Source organism: Halichoerus grypus, chromosome 5, assembly GCF_964656455.1.
Source record: "Halichoerus grypus chromosome 5, mHalGry1.hap1.1, whole genome shotgun sequence".
NCBI classification, from domain to species: domain Eukaryota; kingdom Metazoa; phylum Chordata; class Mammalia; order Carnivora; family Phocidae; genus Halichoerus; species Halichoerus grypus.
The window spans coordinates 51675860-51703105 of NC_135716.1; the positions used below are offsets into that span (position 1 = coordinate 51675860).

The 27246-nt window shown below is 37.0% G+C and overlaps 1 protein-coding gene across 3 annotated transcripts; it reads left to right on the forward strand.

The window, feature by feature from the left end:
• Window positions 1–1019: 1019 nt before the first annotated feature.
• On the forward strand, window positions 1020–26300 carry ZFAND1 (zinc finger AN1-type containing 1). 3 transcript variants are annotated; one of them, XM_078072277.1, is made up of 9 exons: window positions 1020–1106; window positions 8839–8881; window positions 9983–10022; window positions 11851–11978; window positions 12066–12157; window positions 12929–13050; window positions 24905–25060; window positions 25153–25365; window positions 25635–26300. In XM_078072277.1, exons 1-8 carry the CDS (start codon window positions 1052–1054, stop codon window positions 25321–25323), a joined length of 807 nt encoding a protein of 268 aa, XP_077928403.1. In that variant the 5' UTR covers window positions 1020–1051; the 3' UTR covers window positions 25324–25365; window positions 25635–26300. The 3 variants fall into 3 exon arrangements, with proteins under 3 accessions (XP_077928403.1, XP_035956700.2, XP_035956701.2); XM_036100807.2 differs by having other exon boundaries at window positions 25153–26300; XM_036100808.2 differs by having other exon boundaries at window positions 1054–1179; window positions 25153–26300.
• The last annotated feature ends 946 nt before the right edge of the window (window positions 26301–27246 follow it).

The following is a 27246-nucleotide window of genomic DNA, read 5'->3' on the forward strand; positions in this document are numbered from 1 at the left end:
ATCTTAAAACAAAAACAAAACTGATGCTGGGATAACTAAATGATCGGTTGCTTCTAGCTCTAAAATCTACAGTTTCTCCAGAGACCCAAGCAAGTCTTTGATGGAAATCTTAAACAGATTTATGCAAGAGCAAATCTTGAAGTAATAACTATTTCTCAATCTCAGCCTTTCCCCTTCTCAATGAATATTGATTTGGATAGACCCTGTTATATACGACGCATTGAATATTTTTTCCAGTTCCTGTCATGAGTACATTTTTGATTGCCACTCATCCCACTCTGAGTCATGTCTGGTGTCACATCAATGGAATGGCATCCATTTGTACCCCACCTAGAAGAGCCTCTACTTGGTGCCTTTGAAGTGGCTCATCAAATACATGAGATTCCCCTTCTTCCCAATGGCATCACAAGCTTTCTTCAGGGAGTTGTGTTAAATGAGACGGGGCTCTCTAAACTGAGGAACTCAATGCGGTTCAGTACACACTTGGGACCTCAAAAGCTACAACCCCCCCCATTAAAAAAAAATACAAATAAAGAAAAAACCCTTACTTTTCAACAAGCCTAATGAATCCCTTGCAAGAGGGATTTACTTTAAACTATATTATTAAGTAACTAACACTGGTGCAGGACAAATACGGAATTGAATAAGGTCCTTCACTTGATTATTGCAAATACTTGTGCCAGGCGCTGTGCCGGTTCGGAGATTTACATCAATTAAAAAAAACACCATCTTTGCGAGGTCGTCCCCAATTTGGGTTGCAGCACGGAGGGAACTTCAGCACGCAGCCTTCCAGAAGGGTAACTCGGTATTTCCTTAAGGACTGGCCGCGAAGACTTCCGCCCAGGAAAAAGACAAACAGACGAACTCACTTTTCTTCACGCCGCCTCGCTAGACGCCTAGATCGCATATACACTCACAACTCAACGCACTCACAACAGCGGGACTTCTTCCGGCGGACGCGCCAGGCGCGCGGCAGGCTCCGCCCCGCGGCCCGCCACACTCCCAGGGGGCGCCGCGCGTGCGCGGTAGCCCTGCCTCTTGCGGCGCTGTGATGGCGGAGTTGGACATAGGGCAGCACTGTCAGGTGGAGCATTGCCGGCAGCGAGGTGACCTAGCAGTCCTTAGCCACGGGCGTGGTAGACCTGGATCCCACTATGCCTTCACGGAGAGTGGTGGCGGGTGAGGGGAGGTGGTGGGGCGCGGTGAAGTCTGAGGAGGCAGGGTGAGTTCGTCCCTCTTGGGTCTGCAGTGGGATGTGTTGGTATTTTTTCTTGCCCCTGGGTTTTTGGAAGAGACTTGTGGTCTCTTTAGAAGCGAACCATGCAATTTCCGAGAACGTGCCTTGCATGTTCCCTTTGTTTTTCGAGTGTGCCTGGCCAAGAACTTGTTTTGTCCCTCCCACTCCTTTCTTTTGTCGGGAGACTTGTGTTCCCCTCTGATCCCGCCACTACGACCTTGGGCAAGCCACTTTTCTTTCCAAATTTTCTGTACTTACTTGTCAGATGGAGTTGGGCGAGATCAGTTTTTCACCTGGTCTTCGCGGCTTCTCGTGCGAATGCGCTTAGCTTTTAGCAGATTCTCATCCTCAGACCATTCTGCTAGATGATCATTATGCTCACTCAGTTCTGTCATTCTTTGATTGAATATTACTGACTCAACAAACATTTACCAAGCATCAATTTTGGTGCTGGAACTACATAGGAGGGTATAAAATACAGTCTTTTCCATAGAAAAGCTTTCAGAATAATCTGTATTTTGGAGCATTAATAAGGCGAACTTCTCTCTACAGTGAACTGAGAGACTGTGGTACACCTAGCCCAATCTAATAGCCAGTGGTAATGTGGCACAAGCTTTAGGATGTCCTACATCTGGACAGGCAAGTTTCCAAAGCATTAGAGCGATACAGAATGCTCAGTCTTTGGTACCTGGGTTTTGCTCCAAATGTGTGCTGTCACATTTGACTGTTACTACATAGGGTGGCAAATAGGTTTCATCTCTCATTGCAGCTTCAGTTATTGGTTGTAGGTACCCGGTGAAAGGAGAACTCTCGAGATTTAGCCCAGTTTTAGTGAGAATGCCACGATTGATTAGTGATACCTGCTGTGGGCAAAAGGGCACAATCCCTTCTAGGTTCTTGTCACTTACAGTCTGTATGTGTATATTTTACCACCCGCTGTCATGGCTAGCCATTCAGGAAACCTATATTTCCTTGTAGATCTTTCATAGAGAAGCTCAGCCAATTGGGTTTTGACTGTAATGTTTATCTCTGGTATACCTGATTACTACATCCATGGTATGTGCCAACTTCAGGGATCTCTTAAAATACAAATATATATGAAATGAGGCCAGGGCTTAGCTCTTCTGGAGTAGTGGAGAGGGGGTTAGGATTTAGAGGGTATTGAGTATCCTAAATTTCGTTTAGCTTCTGGATGGATAGAAAGATAGAAAACTATCTTGATCTTGACTCTTCCCTCTAGGTCCTCTTGGTTTGTATTTAATACCTCATCACCAGAAGTCTCAAAATAGCAAGCATGTACATTTTTTCTAATTTGAAAGAGACATAAAAGTTAGAGTATTATATGCTTCAGTTTCCTCCCGCTGACAAATGAATACATAGTTTTTTGGTATGAAACATGCTCACGGTATCATACCTTCAGAACAACAGTGTCCATTCACTTGGCCTACTTCTGCAGTAGAGGAAGAACTGTATTCAGTCCCCCTTGTCCCACAAGCACAATTATCCAGGGATCCCTTTGGGTTATGATAGGACCTCTTTCTGTTTTGGTTAAGGTACCCTGTAGCATGAGACCTTTTTGGGGGCAATTGTACTCTTCTCTAAAGTGTAGTGCCTTTTGTTTTCACTTTGTAAAAGTTGCACGATTGGACACATCCAGCTTCACTTGACTGTATACTGTAGTATGAGGTACAAGCAAAACAATTTAGAGAGTGATTATATCTAGTGGAAGAGTGGATACTTTTTGTCTGCTTTTCAGAAATTCATTTCCGAACAACTACCTGTTGTTCCTCAACAGAAAGGAAGGAAACAACTCAGGATTAAATTTGGCAGTATCAATCAATTTATCTATTGAATTTCTGAAATTTCTTTCAACATATTTCCCCCAAGTCATCACAGGATTTTTCTCAGAGTTCAGTATATTCAAAACAAGTTAATTGTTGCAATGATTCTTAATTAATTAGTTACTTACTATTCTTTTACATATATCTCATTTGGTTTTTGCAGTTACTCTATGAAGTAGGTGTGACATACAGTCTAGAAATATATATATACACATATATGTACACAGATCTGATATGCTTATATCTATATCACCTAATAGAGCTTTGGTTTTGTATGCATACACAGACATACTATACTACATTCTATATCAAATATATATATATATATATACACACACATATATATCCAAAGCTTTACTAAATTTTTTACTGAGTAATATAGATGAGTCATCTTATTTTTCTATAACTTTTTAATTGACATAATCAACATACAATGTTATATTAGTTTCAGGTGCACAATCTATAGATTCAGCAATTCACCGTTGTCATCATCCAATGTTATTATATTACTGACTATATTCCCTATGCTTTCTTTTCTGTGACTTAATTATTTTATAACTGGAAGTTTGTACCTCTTAATCCCCTTTATCTATTTCACCCATTCTCCCACCCACCCCTCCTCTGGCAACCAGCAGTTTGTGTATTTAAGAATCAGTTCTTTGATTTGTTTGTTTTGTTAAGTTCCACGTGTAAGTGAAATCATATGGTCTGTTCTGTCTTATTCCATTTAGCATGATACCCTCTAGTCCATGCATGTTGTCACAAATGGCAAGATCTCCTTTTTTTATGGTTGAGTAATATTCCATAGTATATTTACGTACCACATCTTCTTTATCCATTCATCTGTCATTGGACATTTGGGTTGCTTCCATATCTTGGCTATTGAAAATAATGCTGCAGTAAACATAGGGGTGCATATATCTATTCGAATTAGTGTTTTTATTTTTTTTAGATCCATAGCCAGTAGTGGAATGATTGGATCGTATGGTATTTCTACTTCAAATTTTTTAAAGAGCCTTTGTAACGGGTACAAGGTGATATCTCAGTTGCATTTTCCTGAGGCTTAGTGACTTACGCATCTTTTCATTTGTCTGTTGGCCGTTTCTGTGTCTTCTTTGGAGAAAGGTCTATTCAGGGCCTCTGCCCGTTTTTTAAAATCAGGTTATTTTTTTTTTTATTTTGAGTTGTATAAGCTCTTTATATATCTTGGATATTAAGTCCTTATCAGATGTATCATTTGCAAATATCTTCTCCCATTCAGTAGGTTGCCTTTTTGTTAATGGTTTCCTTCAATTCACAGAAACTTTTTGTTATAATTCCAAGTTTATTTTTTGTTACCCTTGCCTTAGGAGACCTACCTAGAAAATGTTGCTAATGCTGATGGAAGTCAAAGAAATTACTGCCAATATTCTCTCCTAGGAGTTTTATGGTTTTAGGTCTCACATGTAGGTCTTAATACATTTTCAGTTTATTTTTGTGTCTGGCATAAGAAATTTTTTCAGTTTCATTATTTTACAGGTAGTTGTCTAGCTTTCCCCAACACCATTTGTTGAAGAGACTGTCTTTTTCCATTGTATATTCTTGCCTCCTTTGTTGTAGGTTACTTGACCATATAAGATTTTAGACCAGTGTGTTTTCATTTTCATTTGTCTCCATGTATTTTTTGATTTCCTTTTTGATTTCTTGGTTATCCATTCATTGTTTGGTAGCATGTTATTTAGCCTCCAAGTATTTATTTTCTTTCCAGATTTTTTCTTGTAACTGATTTCTAGTTTCTCCTTTGTGGTTAAAAAAGATGCTTGATAATGATTTGAGTCTTCCTAAATTTATTGAGACTAGTTTTGTAGCCTAAGAGGTTATCTATCTTAGAGATATATAGATGGCATGTGTGCTTGAAAAGAATGTATCCTGCTGTTTTTGGATAGAATATTCTGTGTATGTATTAGGTCCCTCTGGTCTAATGCTTTGTTCAAAGTCACTGTTTCCATATTGATTTTCTGTTTGGATGCTCTACCCATTGATACAAGTGAGTTGTTAAAATGCCCCACTGGTATTGTATTGCTGTCAATTTCCCCTTGTTAGTAATTGCTTTATGTATTTGAGTGCTCCTATGTTGGGTATATAGATACTTGTTATATCCTCTTGTTGGATTGTTCCTTTTATCATTATGTAGTGCCATTCTTTGTTTCTTGTTACAGTGCTTGTTTTGAAGTCTATTTTGTTTGCTCTAAGTATTTTGGCTTCCATTTGCATGGTATGTTTTTCCAGCCCTTCACTTTCAGTTTGTATGTGTGTCCCTTAGGTCTGAAGAGAGTCCCTTGTAGGCCACATATAGATGGTTCTTGTTTTTAATCCATTTGGTCGCCCTATATCTTTTGATTGGAGCATGTAGTCCATTTACATTTAAAGTAATTATTGATAAGTCTGTACTTATTGCCATTTTGTTACTTACTTTATGGTTGTTTTTGTAGTTCTCCTGTTCTTTTCCTCTTCTCTTGCCCTCTTGTGGCTTGATGACTTTCTTTAGTGTTAGGCTTGGATTCCTTTCTCTTTATTATGTATTTGTGTATCTCTTAATAGGTTTTTGATTCGTGGTTATTATGAGGTTCATATATAACATACATATGGCAGTTTATATTAAATTGATGTAGTTGCTTACACTTGAACACATTCTAAAAGCATTATATTTTTACTCCCCCACCCACATTTTATGTATATGTCCTGTTTTACATCATTTTGTGTATCTCTTATTTTTGTAGATATAATTCATTTTACTGCTTTTTAACCGCCATGCTGGTTTTGTAAGTGATTTATCTACTACTTTATTATATGTTTACTCTTACCTGTGAAATATTTTCCTTTCATAAGTTTCTTCTAGTTAGGGCCTTTTCTTTCTACTCACAATTCTCTTCAGTGTTTTGTGTAAAGCTCATGTAGTGGTGATGAACTCCTTTAAGTTTTATTTATCTGGGAGACTGGATCCCTCCTTCTACTCTGAATGATAACCTTGCTGGGTAAAGTATTTTTGGTTGCAGGTTTTTTCTTTTCAATACTTCAAATATATCATGCCACTATTTTTTTTTTTTTTTAAAGATTTTATTTATTTATTTGACAGAGAAAGACAGTGAGAAAGGGAACACAAGCAGGGGGAGTGGGAGAGGGAGAAGCAGGCTTCCCGCCAAGCAGAGAGCTCGATGTGAGGCTCGATCCCAGGACCCTGGGATCATGACCTGAGCTGAAGGCAGACACTTAACGACTGAGCCACCCAGGCGCCCCATCATGCCACTGTCTTGTGGCCTATAAAGTTTCTACTGAAAAGTCAGCTAATAGCCTTATGGGGTTTTCCTTGTATATACCTGTTTTTTTGTTTTTTGTTTTTTCTGCTTTTAAAATTACCCTTTTTAGAGGGGACAGGTGGAGGGGGCAAAGGGAGAAGAAGAGAGAGAATATTAAGCAGCCTCCATGCCCAGCACGGAGCCCGATGCAGAGCTCGATCTCACAACCCTGAGATCATGACCTGAGCTGAAATCAAGAGTCCGATGCTTAACTGAGCCATCCAGGTGCCCCTAAAATTATCTATTATTACTTTTTGTCATGTTAATTTATTATGTGTCTTGGTATGGACCTCCTTGGGTTCATCTTGTTGGAGGTTCTCTTTGCTGGATATGGATGTCTGTTTCCTTCCTGAGATAAGTTTTCTGCCCCCTTCTCTCTTCTTCTGGGATCCCTGTAATATGAATGTTAGTACACTTGATGATGCTGAGTTCCCTTATCCTATTATTTTTTCTTCTTTTTACTCCAGCTTGGTTGCTTTTCATTATCCTGTCTTCTAGAGTGTTGATCTGTTCCTCTGCCTCCCCTTATCTGTTCTCTCTAGTGTGTTTATTTCATCTATTGAATTCTTCATCTCTGACTGGTTCTGTTTTACATTTTCTATGTCGACATTGAAGTTCTCACTGAATTCATCCACTCTTTTCTCAGGTCCAGTGAGTATCTTTGTGACTATTACGTGTTTTCTTTATTGGGCATATTGCTTATCGCAGTTTCTTTTAACTCTTTTGCTGTGATTTTTGTCTTGTTCTTTAATTTGGGACATATTCCTCTGTCTCATATTGTGTAACTCTGCTTCCATGAATTTGGGAGATCAGCTATGTATCTTGGTCTTGAAAGTTAGTGTATGTGTATTGAAGAGGTCCTGTGGTGCCTTGTAGTACAATGCCGCTTGGTCACCAGAACCAGGTGCTCCAGGGCTGTCTTCTCTGTGGGCTGCATGCACACTACTGTTGTGGCTGAGCCTCATTTGCCTTCAGCCCCGTTGGCTGCAGTGACCTACTTTGCTTGCTCTGGGCACACTGGGCAGAGTTTGGCTCCTGCACTGTTGAGAGGCCTTGGTGGGCTTGTAAGTGAGTGAGCCAGCAATCAGACTAGGTGTGTGCAGTCAGCCTCTGTGGCCCCACTGAATGGCAGGGCTTTCTCCCTGTGTGGCCTGCTAAAAGTTGCTGGAACTTTGGGTGTGCTGGTGTGTGGGGTTATCCCCCTCTCCCCATGGCAGGAGTCACTTTGGAGTGGCACTGGTGCCTGCTGGGACTGCTTGCAGGTATGGCAGGAGAGGAGCCACTTTGGAGGGAGTCTGCTGAGGTGAGCAGATTGGATGGGGTGGGAACGTAGGTGAATGCATGGGCAGACACACCGTGCTAGCAAGGTAGTTGGAAAGTGTTAGTGCTGGTTCCTCCAAGTGTCCAGCTATCGAAACTGGGAGAGGAAAAGAAAAGCGCCCTCTAGCACTTCTGTTCTTGGAGAAGTCTGAAGATCCTGTCCCTCTAGCGCACATTCTGAGATTAGTAAATAAATCGCCTTCATGAATATCCCAGGTGTTTTTCAAACTGCTGTTTCTGTGCTAGTTGCCAGCAGTTATTTATTCTAGCTTTTTAAGGGTGGGGACTCAGTTTACTATTGCCTCCAGTTCTCAGAGATTTTTAAAATACCTGGAGGAGAGCCCTGCTGATTTTAAAAATTTGAAGTTTAGCCTCACTGGTTTTCACAGCCCGATATTATGAGGACTCCTCTTCCCAGTTCAGGTTCCCAGTAGCTGGGGTGCCTGGTTTGGGCTCTCTGATCCTCTAGCTTTTCTGTGCTTGTGTTCCTCCTATTTATGGTTAGTCTTACCACAGGCTTGGTTCCCAACTGTGTCTCCACCCCTCCTACCCTTCCAGTGTGTCCTCCCTCTGTAGGATTAAGCGGGAAGGTCTGTTTCATGTTTTCAGGTGTTTTTCAGATGTAGCTGTTATCTTGGTGTGTCTGTGGGAGATGAGCTCAGGATCCTCCTATGCTGACATCTTCCTCTTATCCCCCACAAAACTTTACTATTAAACAGTTTGCTTAGCATTGCTACATTAGTAACTGTGGAATCAGAATTGAAACCCAGGATTTTCACTTCAAATGCAGGATTTTTGCAGCATACAGTACTCAGAAACAACACATAATAAATCTGGGCATCCAAAAAATCCCAGTACTTTTTTTTTTTTTCCTGATTTAGCATGCTACTACAAGGAACTTTTCTCCTGATAATCCAGTCATTCCCAGAGTGCTTGAGGTTGTGATAGCTTTTGTTTAACCATTAATTCCTACACTAGGATATTGGTCAAAAAGAAGAGTTCTTCTGTAGATGTAGTTCAGTACTTTAAGAATCTTTTTGTTTAAGAAAACTAAATCAAAATCAGATACTGACCAGTGCATATAACATTTTTCCCTCAATTTTAGATTTTCTTCCATTTGTATGTGATGGTTGTTCAGGAGTATTTTGGTAAGTTAAATTTTTATACAGGATTTGGAAGTAATTTTAGTGTTTGTAATAAGAAATTTATTTCTGAAAAGCAGAATAATTTAAATAATTTTTATTTTAGCCATTAATATTTTATATTATAGTAATTACTTAGAAAATATAGTCCTAGGCCCTAATTACTTGTGTATCTATGTGGGTAAACTTTAAACTTTCAGAAATGAATTTGTGTGTGATTTTTTTTTTTTTTTTTACGTAAAACTTAACATTTGTGTCTTGAAATCACAGGGAGAGAACATATCCACAGTATAAAGAATATGATAGAAGAGACGCCTGGGTGGCTCAGTCAGGTGAACATCTGCCTTTGGCTCAGGTCATGATCCCAGGGTCCTGGGATCCAGTCTGGCATCCAGCTTCTTGCTCAGCGGGGAGCCTGCTTCTCCCTCTGCCTGCCGCTCCCCCCCTGCTTGTGCACATGTTCTCTCTCTCTCTGACAAAATCTTAAAAAAAAAAAAAAAAATATGGTAGAAAACAATCCAGGTACTTTATTAATTAAAATGAAGAGCCCAACCTATACATTTCTTAAATTGGATATCACATGTCCTTTGCACACACATCACATGTAAAGTAAAACCTGGGAACTAACCAAAGATTTTGGAAAATGTCTTTTCTTTGTAATTAAACTTTTGTGTTTTAGGCTTTTTTCTTTTTTTTTTTTTTTTTTTAAGATTTTATTTGAGAGAGAGCACGAGCAAGGGGAGGGGCAGAAGGAGAGGGAGAAGCAGACTCCCTGCCAAGCAGGGAGCCCCATGCGGGACTGGATCCCAGGACCCCTGAGATCATGACCTGAGCCCAAGGCAGACGCTTAACGGACTGTCAGAGGTAGTTTAGAGTGGTGAATTGTTTTTATTCATACTGAAGTTGAACAGTTGGGTTTTGAAACTTTTGAGACTATAGATGTTCTATCTTTAATTTATCTGGCATTTCAGTTTATTCTTATATGCAGAGTTAATGTAGTGTGAGTAATATTAAGGATACTAACCATTAAAATATCTCTAATTACTGCAATTATCTTTAAGTACATTATTTGATTGCATTTAAACTTTTTTTTTTTAATTATTTAAGCCTTGAACACAGAACCAGGGAGTCACACAGCTGTCCTGAGGTATGTTATTAGTTGTCCTAATAAAATGTTTGTATTTATGTACTTTCATTCAGAATTTGATTGAATTTAAAACTAGTCAAGGTACCACAGATTAAAATTTGGCATACTAAACTGATTATGTAAAGAGGCTCTTAGTTCATTTTCTGTTATTTTTCTCAGTTTGTTTTAAAGAAAAATTGGTCTTCTTGATATTTATAAATTGCTATAAATCTTGTACATTGCAGTTATGTTTAGGTAGCCCACTTACAGCTTTAGGCTCTATATTTATAAATATACAGTGGAGTTAACATCCTCATCATATATTCCTTCAAGTTTTCCTTCACCATTTTGTTCATTTTCCCTACTTCCTAGTGTTAGGATTTGGTGGTTACAAGTTGTTCTGACTCGGTCGGCCTTAGATCACCAGGAACAAACCTGTAGTCCAATAAAATCCTCACCCCAATTCCGATCAAATTGAGAGATTAATGAGAGCTGTTAGATAGAAGCCAAAATATCCTTGTTACTACTCAAAAAGGATAACTGAGTGATGAAGCTTGGTGTAGTGTAGTGTAGTGCAGGCTGCAAAGGAAATCCAGAAATAGGCGGATTTTCCCACTATTCACAGCCGTGCTTCCCCAGGTTAGGCCTTGAGGGCAGCTCAGTTCCAAGAGGGAAGAAGAGAAGGCTGAGCCCACCATGTCAAATGTAATTTTATCAAATTTATAAGTTGCTTCATCGCCTTTGGTCAGAGAAAGGCAGGAAGTTAAACTGAATCCACTCGATTTGGCAGAAAGCATGTGCCTCACATTCTTCAGTTGATATTTATTCCTGCCCAGCATTTACCAAGCACTTTACTAAGGATTTTTGTATCTGTTTTCTCAATTGTAGAAAATTAAGGTTAAATGAGCTCCAGTCCAAATCTGGTCCTTTGAGGTTTAGGAGATTTATGTGAGGAAAATAAAAATTAACATTTTGGTATTATGCAGGATTAATTGGAGAGAAATAGTCATATAGTAAACATATTAATGTTCTACAGCTTGTAAATCTTCTCTGTGCTTTCCTTTTTCTTATATCATTTGAGTTCTATGAATGTCTCTCATAGAATGTCAATTAGATCTCCTTAAATAATGAAATGAAAACAATTTTACCATTAGACCAAATCTGGAAAAAATAGTCAATTCCAACAGGATATAACTACCATATATATAGAGGAATGCCCTTTGGTTGTAGATTTTTAAAAAATTATTTCACTAAATATATTCAACTCTAGAAACCTAGTTACTTAAAACTCAAACTAGCCTGACTTGGATTTTTTTTTTTTTTTTTAATCTTGTAAAATCTCTTCTTCCTCAATATTTGTTGGTAATATAAGAATAAATGCAGAATAGAGAATGTATCATTGTAAAAACTATCTTTAACCTTCTATATCATGGATAAACATACTTCTAAGTTTTCTCAAATATATATTTTAACTTGCTAAAATCAGCATAGAAAGTAGTTATGACTTGCCAATTGAGGGTTGATGAAATGATCACCTAAGCATATTATTATGTGGGCATCTTTGTTTAGGACTGATACAGCATAAAAGACTAAAATTATGAAGAGTAACTGAATAGTAATTTTAACTTGACTTAGAAGATAAATATACCACAGGAAGAAAGTTATGAAAATGTAGAACAGTCAGCAGAGTAATCATTTCTCACACACTTATTATAATGTTATGTGAGAGTATGTAGGTTGTTCTGACAAGTTTAAGCAAAAATGGTATGAATGTTGCCTTCCAAAATAGATGTTGATTTTCTTTAAATGTGAAAGATATAATGCCATTTCCCTCTTTGTACATTTTCAGGTGACTATAATCAATGAGAGCCTGAAGTCAGATAAGCCTACCTCTTACCCATGCTCATTCAAGGACTGTGCTGAAAGAGAGCTTGTGCCAGTTAAATGTCCTTATTGTGAGAAGAATTTTTGCCTGAGGTGATCACTGAGGCCATTCAAATTCTGTATATCTGTATAAGTCGTATGCAAATACACGAACTAGTGTCACTCTTCTGTTGCTCATAGGCACCGTCATCAGTCAGATCATGAATGTGAAAAACTGGAAATTCCTAAGCCTCGTATGGCTGCCACTCAGAAACTTGTTAAAGACATTATTGGCAAGTATCTAGAAAGCTTGTTTTGTTGTTTCCTTACGGCTGTGTATCTGTTAGTTACGGGGTCCTGCTGCTTATTTCAGCTTTCACGTTATGGAAGGTGTTTTTCATGGCCTCAATGTTTGTAACTTGGTATAGATCTTGATGACATTTTTGTGACTGTATTTCTCACAAGTCCTACCTGACCAGTGAAAAATTGGAAACTCTATGGAAGTACCCTACCAGATGTTCTTTTACTGGGCCAGATCACCTGGTTAACTGTCATGGCTAGACATGGTATTCATAAAGCCAATGTAGTGGTTTGCTTTCTTTAAATACTAATCTTAAGTCTCATCAGCTGTCCTGTGAATGCTGCTGATAATCTGAGGTGCCAGGAAGAATGTATCTATGACTTAGACCAGTCTCTCTGCCAATATGTTCAGAATTTTCATTCTGTATTAAGGATAGTACCTTTATTTAAAATTTTCTATAACCAACTCTTAAAGTTTTCTGCAGAAGTGTTAGTGATTGTTTTGGATTAAATAGGCTTAAATTAGAAAGAAGCACATAACAGTGAGTTTTTGATATGGAGATGGCTTAGATCAACCTCAATGGTATTTTTATAATGGTCATGTAAATATAATACCAACAAAAATGAATGTGGTCTCTGTATAGCTCCATTGTATGTAATTTGTGTACATTTCAAGGCCATAACTAATAAATAGTAATTAATAGAACTCTGGAAAATGTAATGTAAAAATTCTATGTGATTATATGCTTATACTTATTTCTTAGATTCTAAGACCGGAGAGACAGCAAGTAAACGACGTAAAGGTGCAAAAAATAGTGAAACAGCTGCAAAGGTAGCATTGATGAAGTTAAAAATGCATGCTGATGGAGATAAGTCATTGCCACAGGTTGGTTTCAGAGATTTTTGAAAAACAGAAATGTTCCATATATGGTTGAAGCTCCCTTTTTACTCTTCCCACCCGTCAAGGAACGACTAATCTGAACCTGATATGTATTGTTACTGGTATTATATGGTATATAGTTTTAAGGTTTTTTTTTTCACTTTACAGAAGTGTCAGTGAAGCATATGTATTCTTTTTCAACTTCTTTTCAATTGGCATCATGTTCTTAACACTTATCCATGCTGATACATTTAGTCTAGTTCATTCATTTTGGTAGGTGCACATTAATCCATAGTATGAATATACCACAATTTATCCATTTTCCTAACGAACAAGATTCAGATTTTTTCCAATTTTTTTGCTATTATAAACTGTTCTAATAGTGAAAATCCTTGTGTATGTATGGGAACATTTTTCTAGGGTGGTCCCTTTAAGACTCCATAATATCAATTATATTATATATAATCTCCCAGTACGTATGTACATTCATGCATACATATATATATGTACATACCTTAACACAGTTTTAGTAAGTAATACCTAGCTTTGTTATATACTAGCCTTATGTGTTACATACTCTGATGTTTTTTGTTCTGTTTTATTTTAAAGATTGTTGATTTTATAACCCTTAAAGGATTGAGACCATCAATCAGATTGAAAAATGCTACTTTAGGGAATATATCTAGAAGTAGAAAAGCTGGGTCATGGGGTTTGCTCATCTTCAGCTTTACTAGATATTATCAACTTTCTATTGTCAGTGGTTGTACTGATTTATCTCCTTCCTGTAGTGTCTGAGAGTTTGTGTTTCTTGTTTCTAAACTTACTGAAGTTTAAAGTTGAATTTCCTTTGTGACTGATAAGGTTCAGCTACTTTGCATTGATTTATTGGCCATTTTATGTCTGTGAACTATTCATGTGCTTTGCACATTTTTTCTGTTGGGTGTTTTGGGTTTTGTTTTCCTTTTTTTTTTTTTTTTTTTGCACTTTAAAAAAGTTATAGAATTTTTTATGTATTCTGAATTCTAATGCTTTCTTGAGTAAATGGATTTCACATATCTTCTCAGTCTGGCTTGTCTTCACTTTGGTTTTGATCTCTTTAGTGGTTCAGACTTGAGAATTTTAATGTACTCAAATTTAATTTCCTTAAGATTTGTGCTTTTTGAAATAAGTTATTTTCTTATACTTCCCTTTAAAAGTTAAAAAAAAAAAATTATCAACTCTTTGTTCCATTTGGAATTTAGTTGTAAGTGAAGTAGAGACACTCCCGCCCCCCGCCCCCCCGCCCCCCGCCGGGATTTCCTATTGTAGTAACATAAGATATTGAAGAGTTCATCCTTATAATGAAACCTTTGTCATACACCAGATTGTTCTATACATGTAGGACTAATTTATGGATCTCAATTCAGTTCCTTTGGTCTGTTTGTCTATCTTTGCATTAATAGCAAACTGTCTTAATTATCATAGCTTTATAATAAGTAGGATAAGTCATTCCACCTTATTCTTTGCTTTCAACCACATCTATTCTTGGCAGTTTATTCATTTGTAAAAATTTTAGGATCACTTTGTCCTGTTCTTTGAAATTGCAATTTTGATAGGAATTATTAAATTTTAGATTAGAGGTAGTTGACATCTTTAGAGTTTTGAATCTTACCATCCACATCTATGATTTCCAATTTTTCTTTAGGTCTTTTTTTTTTTTTTTTTTTTTAAGGTCTTTAACATTTTATAATGCTTATACATATTTATACATCTTAGGCTCCTTGTCATTTTTGTTGCCATTGTAAGTGATAGCTTTTAAAAAAAAAAAAATTATATTTTCCTAACTGGTTATTGCTCGTTGTTGTATGTTGTCCTTCTCTCTAGCAAGTAATCTAATACTTCCCATAGTTTGTAGATTTTCTGGGATGTTTTCTGTGCAGCCATATCTTCTGTGAATGACAGTTTTGTGGGGTTTTTTCCCCCAAATTTTCTTTTCTTCTCCTTATTTATCTTAGTGCATTGGCTGAGATCTCCAGAACAGTCTTGAATAATGTGGGTGATGGTAAGCATCTTCATCATTTTTCTGACTTTAATGCAAATGACTTTAAAGTTTCATCATTAAATACTATATTTGCTGTAAATCTTTGGTAGTAGCTTTTTCAGGTTAGCAGTACTTCTTTCTATTCCTAGTTTGCTAGGAATCTATATCATGAATAGCTATGAATTCTTACTGTAAGTTTTTTTTTTTTTCTACATCCAGTAGGATAACAGGTGTCTTTTCTTTCCTTACAAATGTTTTAAATTACATTAATCAATTTTTTTGTTGACTCACCCACATATTCCAGAATATACTACTTGATGCTGATATGTAATTCTTTTAAAATGCCCTGCTAAGTGATTAGCTAATGTATTATTTAGTGTTTGATATTAGCACCAATATTATACACCTAAGATTGAGTAGCTTTTTTTATTCTTTGAAATCTTTGTAGTGAGTGGGGATTATTCTTGAAGTGATTATTATTTGTTCTTTAGTGATTATTACTGAAGTGTTGTTTTAAAGGGTGTTACAACCTTTGAATCTGTTACCTTTTTTGAGGGGAATATTTTGAATACTATTTCAATGTGTTAAAAGTTCTTGGTTTATTTAGATAGTCCTTTCTTAAATTTTGGTAAATTTTTTTTTAAGGATTTTATTTATTAAAGAGAGAATTGGAGCACCCGAGCAGGGGGAGACGTTGAGGGAGAGAGAGAATCTCAAGCAGACTCCTTACTGAGCGCAGAGCCAGACATGGGGCTCGGATCTCACGACCTTGAGATCATGACCTGAGGTGAAATCAAGAGTTGGACACTTAACCAACTGAGCCACCCAGGCACCCCAAATTTTAATAAATATTAATTTGTCTTAAAATTTACTATTTGATGTAGATTTTCCAGTTTGTTATAAAGTTCAAGTTATTCTTATGTTCCAAAATCTCTATTGTCTTTAGTAGTCATTCCATTTCATTGTTAATATTTTTCATTTGTATTTTGTTTACTCCTTGAACAATCTTGCTAGAGGTTTGTGTATGTGTTTTAATTTATATTTTAGTTTTAGAGAACCATATTTTGGTTTTATTGACCTCTACTGTTTTGTTTTTGCCTTTTTTTTTTTCTTTAGCTTTCTGTGTCACTAAATTCTGCCTTTATATTTCCTCTTACCTGCTTTGCTTAGATTTTCTGATCTTTTTCCATTTTCTTGCAGTGAATTTATTTTAACATACTTGTTTGGGTGTGGGGTTTTTTTATTTGGTAACTTGGTAGTTTTAAAAAAGAATTTTTCCATATTCTTTATCCAGATGTACCAATTATTTACATTTTGCCCTTTTTGCTTTGTCATTTGCAGTCTTTCTCCTGCCACCACCCCTTCCCCATTTGTATGTATGCATATGCATGTCCGTGTGTGTGCATACTAATTTGTGGTCTGCTTGATCTATCAGTTTGAGACTGAGGGTGTTAAAATCTCCCACTATAACTGGTTTTGTCAGATTTCTTTCTTGTAATTCTAATGGTTTTCTAAACATATTATCAGGTACATGGAATTTTTTCTTTATGAATTGCCTTAAATCCTATTTTGAATGCTAATACTGTTTCACTTAGCTTTCTTTTAGTGACTGCTTAACTGTTGCTTTTTAAAATCCCTTTATATTTAACTTCTCTGTTTTGTTTTAGGGTGTCTTTTGTAAGCAGCATATAGCTGGACTTTGTTTTCTTTAATCCCGTTTGATAGTATCTTTTATAGGTGAGTTGAATCCATTTATATTGTGATCACTAATACATTTGAATGTATTTCTTCCATCTTATGCTTTTTGCTCATCAACCTTTTCCTTTGATTATTTCCTCTCTCCTCAGGTCTTTTGTATTGATTACATTTTCTATATTCCCTTTTATTCTGCTGGTTTAAAACCATTGAATATAGTCATTTTTTAGTGATTATTATTTTCCTTTTTTTGAAGTCTTGATTTTATGGTTTTAAAATTACAAGCGTAGTACATGCTTTTACAAGTGTAACTTTTAAAAGATTGTATAAAGGGAAAAAGCAACACACTCTCCTCTGCCCATGTCCTTCCCACTAAAGCAGTGGTTCTCAACTGAGGGTGATTTTTGTCTCCTAGGGTTGCTTTGTCACAATTGGACATGGGGATCCTATGGTATCTAGTGGGTGTAGGCCAGAGATGCTGCTAAACCTCCTACTATGCATAGGACAGTGCCCACAGTAAAGAATTTTCTGGTCCAGGGGTGCCTGGGTGGCTCAGTCATTGAGCGTCTGCCTTCGGCTCAGGTCATGATCCCAGGGTCCTGGGATCGAGCCCCACATCAGGCTCTCTGCTCGGCGGGAAGCCTGCTTCTCCCTCTCCCCCCCCCCCCCCGCTTGTGTTCCCTCTCTCGCTGTCTCTCTCTCTCTCAATTAAATAAATAAATAAAATCTTAAAAAAAAAAAAAAAAAAAAAAAGAATTTTCTGGTCCAAAATATCAATAGTGACAAGGTTGAGAAGGGCTGCCCTAAGGTATCCAATAATATATTGTTCAAATTACTTTGCAGTTGTTTCATTACTTAAACATAATAGTAAAAACTTGTATAGCACTTACTTTGTTCCAGGCCCTCTTCTAACACATTTAATCCTCACAAGAAGCTTGTGAGATAGGCACTATTATTTCTGCCTAACAGGGAGAAAATTCAGGCACAAAAAAGATCAAGTAATTTGCTAGTAGCATAGCTACTAAGTGGAGAACTACCAGTTGAAACCAGGTGGGCTGGCTTCAGAAACCATGTTCTTAACACAGGTAATAGTTTATTATGGGGCGTGCCACAGGTCTGTAGCTATAACTTTTCCCCTTGCATTAATGTGTGTTTGTATTTAGAAACATATGTACTTACATATATAATATATACCTATGTATATGTGTGTATACATGTGTATAATTTTACATAAATGGAAATATTTACTTGTATATGTATGCAAACACAAAGTATCTTTTGGTCATTATTTCATTATTTTATAAAGATGGCATCATATCATTTAGTCACCATTTTTTTTTTTTTAATACCTACTATATATCAGACCCTGGAGGGAGATACAAGAGTAAATAAGAGTCCTTGCTGACATGGAGTTTATATTCCAAGGGGCGAGATAGCTATTAAATATTATTATATATACTACCATGTCCAGTAGTGATTATGGCTATAAATAAAAATAAGGCAGGTTTTAGGTAGGCTGTATATCCTTATCTCTCTCTATCCTTTTCATTCATGCCCAGCAGAAATTCCCTCAAGGGAGCTGGTGTGGCTTTAAATCGTTCTTTAAAAACTGGGTAAATAATTCCAGTGTGGATGTACAGGTCTTATTTTGCCATTTTTCTCTTGATGAACATTCAGTTTGTTTCCAGTTTCGACTATTGTGCTAAGTAGTCTCAATCTGGTTTCTTATTTATGTGAGCTAAATTCCCAGGAATGTGTTTGCTTGGTCAAAGGGTATGTGTATTTTAAATCTTAATTTTTTGGGGCGCCTGGGTGGCTCAGTCGTTAAGCGTCTGCCTTCGGCTCAGGTCGTGATCCCGGGGTCCTGGGATCGAGCCCCACATCGGGCTCCCTGCTCAGCGGGAAGCCTGCTTCTCCCTCTCCCACTCCCCCTGCTTGTGTTCCCCTCTCTCACTGTGTCTCTCTCTGTCAAATAAATAAATAAAATCTTTAAAAAAAAAAAAAAAAAATCTTAATTTTTTGTTGGCAAACTGCTTTATAAAAAAGTTGCAACAATTTACATTTCAGCTAGCAGCAGTTATTATAGTCAGCCTTTATTGACTGATTATACTATGCCAAGCATTGTTTTGTGGCTTTAAATTTTTTTTTTTTGAAGACTTGCTTACTGCCTCCTAGCTTGCCAGTCTATATCATTATCAAATTCTGTTGAATGTACCTTGCAAATATCTCTTGAATTTGTTCTCTTTTCTGTTTCTTTTACTCCCACTCCCAATTCACCACATCTCTTTTTAAAAATGTAGGTTTTATTAATGTTTAGGTATGGTGAAATAAATTATTATACTTACAGATCCCAAGAGGTGCAAGCCTGCCATGCAAGTCGGGTGAAGAAGGTGAGGGAAGACTTATACAGGGAAGCACCAGGATCAGTTAGGAGGCAGAGGGAGAGAGCAGAAAACATGGGGAAGAGCCTTATTGTGGTTCTGTGGGAAGGAATGGATGAGATAGCCTAAACAGGTTTAGGATTGGTTAGTTCAAATGATTTCAGTGGGCTCTGGGGTTTAGGGCAGCCCCTTGTTGTCTGGTATTTGGCTCTGGGTTGATGAGGTTAGGGAAATAGTGGCCCTGGAGGCGGTTGGGGGTATGGACTTCTGATTGGTTTGATTGCATATGAAGGGAACACTCACAGGTGCTACCTCTAGGAATGAGCTGATCCTGAGAGGGACAGTGGAGGCCTCCTCAGCAGGTCTCAGATGTCAAAGCATCATAGATACAGAAAATAAAAAGGCACAATACAGTCTCTTGCATGCTTAGATTAACATGATCTTCTAATTGTTCTACCTGTGTCCATATTTGCTTTCCCACAATCTAGCTTTGATGCAGCAGCCAGAGAAATCTTAAAAGTATAAATTAGGTCATGTTATTGCTCTGCTTAAAATTCTTCTCAGATCTTCTTTTACATATCCAATAAAGCCCAATTTCCTTACCTTTAAATTTTTTATCTCTCAATACTCACAACTCTCCTGGTATATTCCATAACTGGAAGTATTGGAATAGTCTATATCCTATATCCTCATTTCACAGATGAATAATCTGAAGATCACTCAGGGGATGAGGCTGCCAACCTACCCAGTTTAATATACTGCCTCTTGTGGCCAGAATGAGTGCCCTTTCCTCTTCCCCTGGTTTGCAGTAGCTGTTATCATCATTTTGAATGTTTTCCAGTCTAATGGCTATAAAAAGATCTAATTGCTTTAATTTGCATGTCCTTTACACTGTTCAGTTTGAGCGTTTTTGTTTTTGTTTAAAGATTTCATCTGTTTGTCAGAGAGCACAAGTAGGGGTAGCAGCAGGTAGAGGGAGAGGGAGAAGCAGGCTCCCCACCAAGCAGGGAGCCTGATGGGGGGCTCCATCCCAGAACCCCGCGATCATGACCTGAGCTGAAGGCAGACGCTTAACCGACTGAGCCACCCAGGCGTCCCTTGAGCGTCTTTTAATATGTTGGCCATGTGTAATTGCTCTTCTTTTAATCACCCATGCATATCCTTTGATCATTTTTCTCTTTGGTTGTCCATTTACCCATTCTCATGTCTTTATCTTGTTTGGTCAACTTATGGAAACTCTTAGAATATAATAGATGTTAATTTTTTTTAAATCTATAACCTGCTTTGGAAATTTTTTCCAAAATCTATCAAATATATTTCACTTATGTATCTCATTGACATATCAGTGTTTTAATTTTTTCTAAGGTCTGCTTTTTTTTTTTTTTCCCTGCTTTGGTTTTCTTTAGGATTTTTACTTTTTTTGCATCTTGCATTTGTCTTTAATCCATCTGGAATTTGTTTTTAGCATATACTGTGAGCTAAGGACCCAGTTTTATTTTCTTCCAGTTTTTTAGCTAGTTTTGTCATCACCAATTATTAAATCATTTCTCCTATTGAAGGTGATATTTGGTATTTCAATTCATAATAAGTTTAAGATTTATGTTTACTGGATCTATTTTTGGATTTCCTATTTATTCCATTCATTTTTTACTCATTTTTCTGTACCAAATTGATTTGATGCAATAGCTTTATAGAATGTTCTAAAATGGTAATGTAAGTCCCATCTATATTTTTTCTTTTTTTTTTTTTTTAAAGATTTTATTTATTTATTTGAGAGAGAGAGAATGAGAGAGAGCGAGTACATGAGAGGGGGGAGGGTCAGAGGGAGAAGCAGACTCCCTGCTGAGCAGGGAGCCCGATGCGGGACTCGATCCCGGGACTCCAGGATCATGACCTGAGCCGAAGGCAGTCGCTTAACCAACTGAGCCACCCAGGCGCCCCCATCTATATTTTTTCTTAGCAGTTTTATTCTTTATTCACCCATATTATTCATCCTTATTATATTCAAATTAAAAAAACTTTCTGGTTGGGGGTTTGGCCAAAATGGGTAAAGGGGAGTGAGAGATACAGGCTTCCAGTTATGGAATGAATAAGTCATGGGAATAAAAGGCACAGCATTAGGAATACAGTCAATGATACTGTAATAGCGGTGTATGGGGCCAGATGGGAGTTATACTTGTGAGCATAGCATAATGTATAAACTTGTCAAATCACTATGCTGTACACTTACACTAATGTAACGTTGTATGTCAACTATACTAAAACAAAAACAAAACAAACACCTCTTAGGATTTTCATGGTTGTCTTGATGGGACAGGATTTTGAGTGACAGACTCCAGTAGGTAACTTTAAAGATTTTAGGCTCTTTGAAGGAGAAATGGAGAAACTGACAGAAATCATTATAAATAGCAAGAGAGAACACAGCATGATCTTAGATATGTGGCTTCCCATGTCCCCCAGTTTCCCACAAGAATATAAGCTGTAAATAATAGTGCCCACAGGATGTAAAAATTTGGCCATTCTTGAGAAGCCCCCTTTGCTATTCTCAGGAGGATTTCATACTCTCTTGAACTCTTCCTCTTTGTAGTGGAGATTCTGGCTTCCTCCCTGCTCACTAGGTGTAAGTAACTGATGTAAAAGGTCCATCGATATGTTATCTAGTGATTTCTGTGAAGTTAGGTAAAGTAAAACTCACTTTCCCAGCAAGTTTGGACTATTAGCAACTCCTGACTGAAATCATTCCTGAAGGATTCACTTTGGATTCGCACTGTATGATACAAAACATTGTCTTCCTGTCTAAGATTCCTAGAAGTCTTCATTTATTTAGCTCCTGTTTTGTCTTCTGTAACATTTTATGTTTTTCTTCATTTAAATTTTATTCCTTATTTTCATCCCTAATTATCTCATGGCTTTTGTTTCTGTTGTGAATAGAATATTTCCACCTATCTCTATATCCAGGTACTTACTGCTAATACAGAGAAAAAAGGGTGTTTTCTGTTTGTTCATCTTATTCAGTCACATCACCAAATTCTTTGATTTTTTTTTTTTCTGTGCCTTCATTTCCTAGGTAAATAATCATACCCCATTAACAAATAAGGATAGTTTTAATTTTAATTTTTCAATAATTATACTACCTAATTCATTTTTTTGTACTGTATTATCTAGAATCTCTATTGTAATGTTTTATAATGCAATAATAGGCATGTGCTTACATTTTTAATTTTTAAAATATATAACTACCTCCTTTTCTTTCAGAGTCTAAACTTACTTATATTGTATCCTCTTGAATAAGACGAGTTTAACATGCTTTCTCCAGTTGAGTGTGTCTCATCACATCTTTGTTCACACATTCTTTTTAAGTCAGTAGCTGTTCAAATTTACCAACATATTTTTTGAATTTCTCCTTCCTTAGGACTCACTTTTATTTTGGCTAAGTTCATTCATTAAGAGTCTTCACTGGTAAACTTTCAGCCTTCTGAAAATGCCCTTATTTTGCCCTCACTTGAACTGGATTGTCCATTAGACTCTCTCAACTCTCTTAATACACTATTCATTGGCCCCTGTTTATTACTGAGGAAACACCTGTTAGTCTTGTTGCTTTATGGGTAATCCATCTTTTTTTGGTAGTTAAGAGTTTATCTATGATACCAATTTCAATACAATGTTTCTACATATGGATTTGTTTTGATTGCTTAGGTTGGCCCTGGAAGTACATTTTTAATTTGACTTTTTTTTTTTACTTTTGGAAAATTAGTCATTATTTCTGATATTGCTTCCTTCTCTTAACTTGTTAGACATTTTTGGGATTTATAATTTCTATCTTGGTCTATTTGTGCTGCATTCTAGAGGACTTTCTCAAATACATCTTCCAATCAGTTAAACCTTTTTACTGAATATTATTGAAATTTCTCCTGTTTGAATTTATTTCAGAAACTATATTTAAAAATTTTTAAATTTCTCATTGGATCTTCATAGCTTGCCTTGTTTCATTTCTGCCTATTTTTTTTTTTTTTTTAAAGATTTTATTTATTTATTTGAGAGAGAGAGAACGAGAGACAGAGAGCATGAGAGGGAGGAGGGTCAGAGGGAGAAGCAGACTCCCTGCCGAGCAGGGAGCCTGATGTGGGACTCGATCCAGGGACTCCAGGACCATGACCTGAGCCGAAGGCAGTCGCTTAACCAACTGAGCCACCCAGGCGCCCAATTTCTGCCTATTTTTGATTCGCACCTTCTTGATCCTTTTTTTTATGGATATGTCCATAAAAGTATCTTTTTCAAGTTCAGTTAGTTCATCTGCCCATAGTAAGTTAAACTTTGTTTTGAATTTCCATTTATAGATTCCACATGTCTGTCTTAAGTAGGAGGTTCTTACTATATTGCTCACTGTGGTCACTCATCTCTCCCTCTCTGGCAATTTTGCATTTTCTTCCACTGGCCCATTTACTCAGGATTTCCATTACAATCCAGGTTTGAGATTGGCAGTTTGTGCTTTTGCTCTACAGAGATTTTCAGATTATTGTGGATCCACTTACTGAGTTGGAAGACCTTGGCTTTGCTCACTGTCAAGAGGTTCTATCTGTGCTTCTCTGCCTTCCTGAATATTATTTCTTGTAAGCAGTAGCTTAAGTCAGCATTCAGCAGCACCTTCTTCAGCGTCCTTTACTGCAGCACAAGCCCCACGCTAGCTTCTGCTTCCAGGCAGTGCGCCCGATCCCGGTGCTTCATCTCCATGTGGTACTATTGTTTCCCACTAACCCACAGCTGAACTCTTGACTGCTGCTTCCTCTTCTCAGACTTTGAAAGTCTGTGGCTCAGTCTCCCGACCTGTCACTTGTTTGTGTTTGTTTCATTTTTGATCCTCAAGGGTGCTTGTTTTTTGTTTGTTTGTTTTTGGTGAGGCTATAGCTTTTAAATTTTTTCCTTTTTTTAAAGATTTTTTTTTTTTTAAAGATTTTGTTTATTTATTTGAGAGAGAGAATGAGATAGAGCATGAGGGGGGGAGGGTCAGAGGGAGAAGCAGACTCCCCGCTGAGCAGGGAGCCCGATGCGGGACTCAATCCCAGGACTCCAGGATCATGACCTGAGCCGAAGGCAGTCGCTTAACCAACTGAGCCACCCAGGCACCCCCTTTTTTAAAGATTTTATTTATTTGACAGAACACAAGCAGGGGGAGTGGCAGGCAGAGGGAAAGGGAGAAGCAGGCTCCCTGCTGAGCAGGGAGCCCGATGTGGGGCTCGATCCCAGGACCCTGGGATCATGACCTGAGTTGAAGGCAGATGCTTGACTGACTGAGCCACCTAGGTGTCCCAAAAAAACAAACTCTAAAAAAAAAAAAAAAAGGCTCCTCCCTTCTCCTAGTTCTTGAATATCAAATCCTGGGAAAGGACCTTGATTGGCCTAATTTTATGTCACATGCTTGTCTTTGCACAGACCACCCTAGCCTAGAGCCTTAGGTCCTATGCGTATGCATTTAGGTGGATTCTTGGTACTGTGATTGGTATTCCCACTAAAAGATCCATCATTAGAGGGTAATCCTCTAACTAGGAGAAGAGAGGAAGACAGGTCACCAAACAAAAACAGATGCTCTCTATTTTATATATATACATATATATACATATATATATATATATATATATATATATATATATATATATATAGTGTGTGTGTGTGTATATATATGTGTGTGTGTGTATATATATATATATACACACACATATATATGTATATAATGTGTAATCTGTATTTTAACTTTTTATCTTTACAGAAAGAAAGAGTTTACTTTCAGGTTTTCTTACCTAAGGGGAGCAAAGAGAAGAGCAAACCAATGTTCTTTTGCCACCGATGGAGCATTGGAAAGGTCATAGACTTTGCAGCTTCTTTAACCAGTCTTAAAAATGATAATAACAAATTAACAGCTAAGGTAACAACTGGTTATAATTTTTCTCTAAAAGCTTTAGGATACTGTATACCAGCATGTTTGTTTATTACAGTATGATTTATTTCCCTTAACAGAAATTAAGGTTATGTCACATTACTTCAGGAGAAGCCTTACCCTTGGATCATACTTTGGAAACCTGGATTGCTAAGGAGGATTGTCCTTTATATAATGGTGGAAATATTATCTTGGAATATCTTAATGATGAAGAACAATTTCTAAAAAATGTTGATTCTTATTTGGAATAGTCTTGTAAGGATTCAAGCTGGAAATGATGAGGAAAATTTTATGTAAAGTCAATTTCTTTTACTACAAATACTATATATGTTTTTAAAAGTTGCTTTTTAACTTATTTCCATTATGTCATAATTCATCAGTTTTCTGTTAAATTGAATTTGAATTTTTGTGTGTTAAAGTTTAACTATGAATGGACATTCAGTAATTAGCAAATTCTTACCTTTAATTTTTATTAGGTTGTGCTTAGTAACAACAAAAAAGGTGCATTTCATTTAGTTAATGTCAGCTGTTGTGACCCTGCTGCGTATCCTCTTTACTCTAGGATCTAAGCTGAAGGAATGACTCCTGTTTGGGACATTGCCACTTCTAATGCAGAGGAAGAAAGAGATGGCTTTTAGAAGATACATGTATTACTTTTGCTTTAAGCAAGTACCCTGGCCAAGCCTTGCATCATGAAGCCAGGATATATAGCCTTAACTCTATATCCAGATATAAAAATTGATGTGTGTACATGAATCGTAGAAACTTGGAGACCATCTCATTCACTCTAAGTTTTTAGATGAGGAATCTCAGGCCTAGGAAGAGGAAATGATTTTTCTTGGTGTTCTCTAACTGCATTGGGGCATATCTCTGATAAAGGTCCTCCTCCAGTAGGATTTACCTTTTTTGTTTATGTAAATGTATTGCAAATGAGAGTAAGATGAGGTAGCACAACTTCATTACAGTATCTTTGTATGTATATCAAAGCAAAATACATACCAAAAGGAATTATATTTTACCTACACATTAAAATGAAATGAATGCTTCTGACTGATCTATTCCATCAGTACTCAACAAAGTACTACCATATAGAAGAAATAGAAATAATTTGTTTGTTCTTTTTCCCTTTTTGTTCTTTTGGGGAAGGCTTTGTCCCTTTTCTATCTTATTTGTCATAGACATATATAGTAGCTTTATGTATAATTAAATAAAGGAATTAAACTCAGAATGTTCATCTCTTCATATTTTCATGCAAGGAATGGAGATAACTTCTGACTTCTGTCAGCTACTTATATGTTCATTTATTAAGGTAATTATTTGAGTACCTACTAAATAGAAGAATTTGATTGTAATTGCCATGGTGGATATAATGAGATATATGCATACTTATAATACAAAGCTGTGTAGCAAGTGCCAAATGAGTAGATAGGCAGTAAATATAGATGTTCCAGTGGTTCTTTTATTAGAAACTACAAGGCCAGAAGTAGAAATAATCCTTAAATATATTCCTAGATGCCAGAAAGTTTTAATACAGACCTTAGCATCTGTCATAAATACTTACATAAAGTAGGTGATGAACACATGCCTCATGGATTGAGCTACAGTTAAATATACCAGGAAAAACAGCAATGGGGGTTGAGAAGAGGGGAGGTAAGATGGGCAGAAATTGAGTTACACCCAGGGAGAATGAAGAAGAGGTCTTGTCAGTGATTAGACAGAGAAAAGACAAAGCAGCATGGAGGGACAGACTCATGTCAACAGGCAAAGCAGTGGTAAGTTAGATCAGGTCCCAGGTAGTGTAGCAAACTAGTCTAGAGGAGACACACAGGCACCAGCATCCTCAGACTGTAGGGACCAGGGGTTCCAGCATGAGCAGTCACCTAGAGAACAAGATCGTGGGTAAGAAAGTCTCTCTAGCTTCTCATTTCTAAACTACTTTGAAATCAGACAATTTTCTCAGGCTTGCTTTTAGGGCTTTCAGTTGAGGATGCTTAATGAAATTTTAGGGTTTGACTGCCCCACCCAACCCTAGTATCTTTCCACCTGCTTACAGACAATTAGAATTCTAAGTAGAAACCAAAAAAATGGGTGGGGGGGAGGGTGTGTTACATTTAGGTAAGTATTTGTAATACCACTATGATATAAACCTCAGTTTAAATGTAATCAGCCAGTAA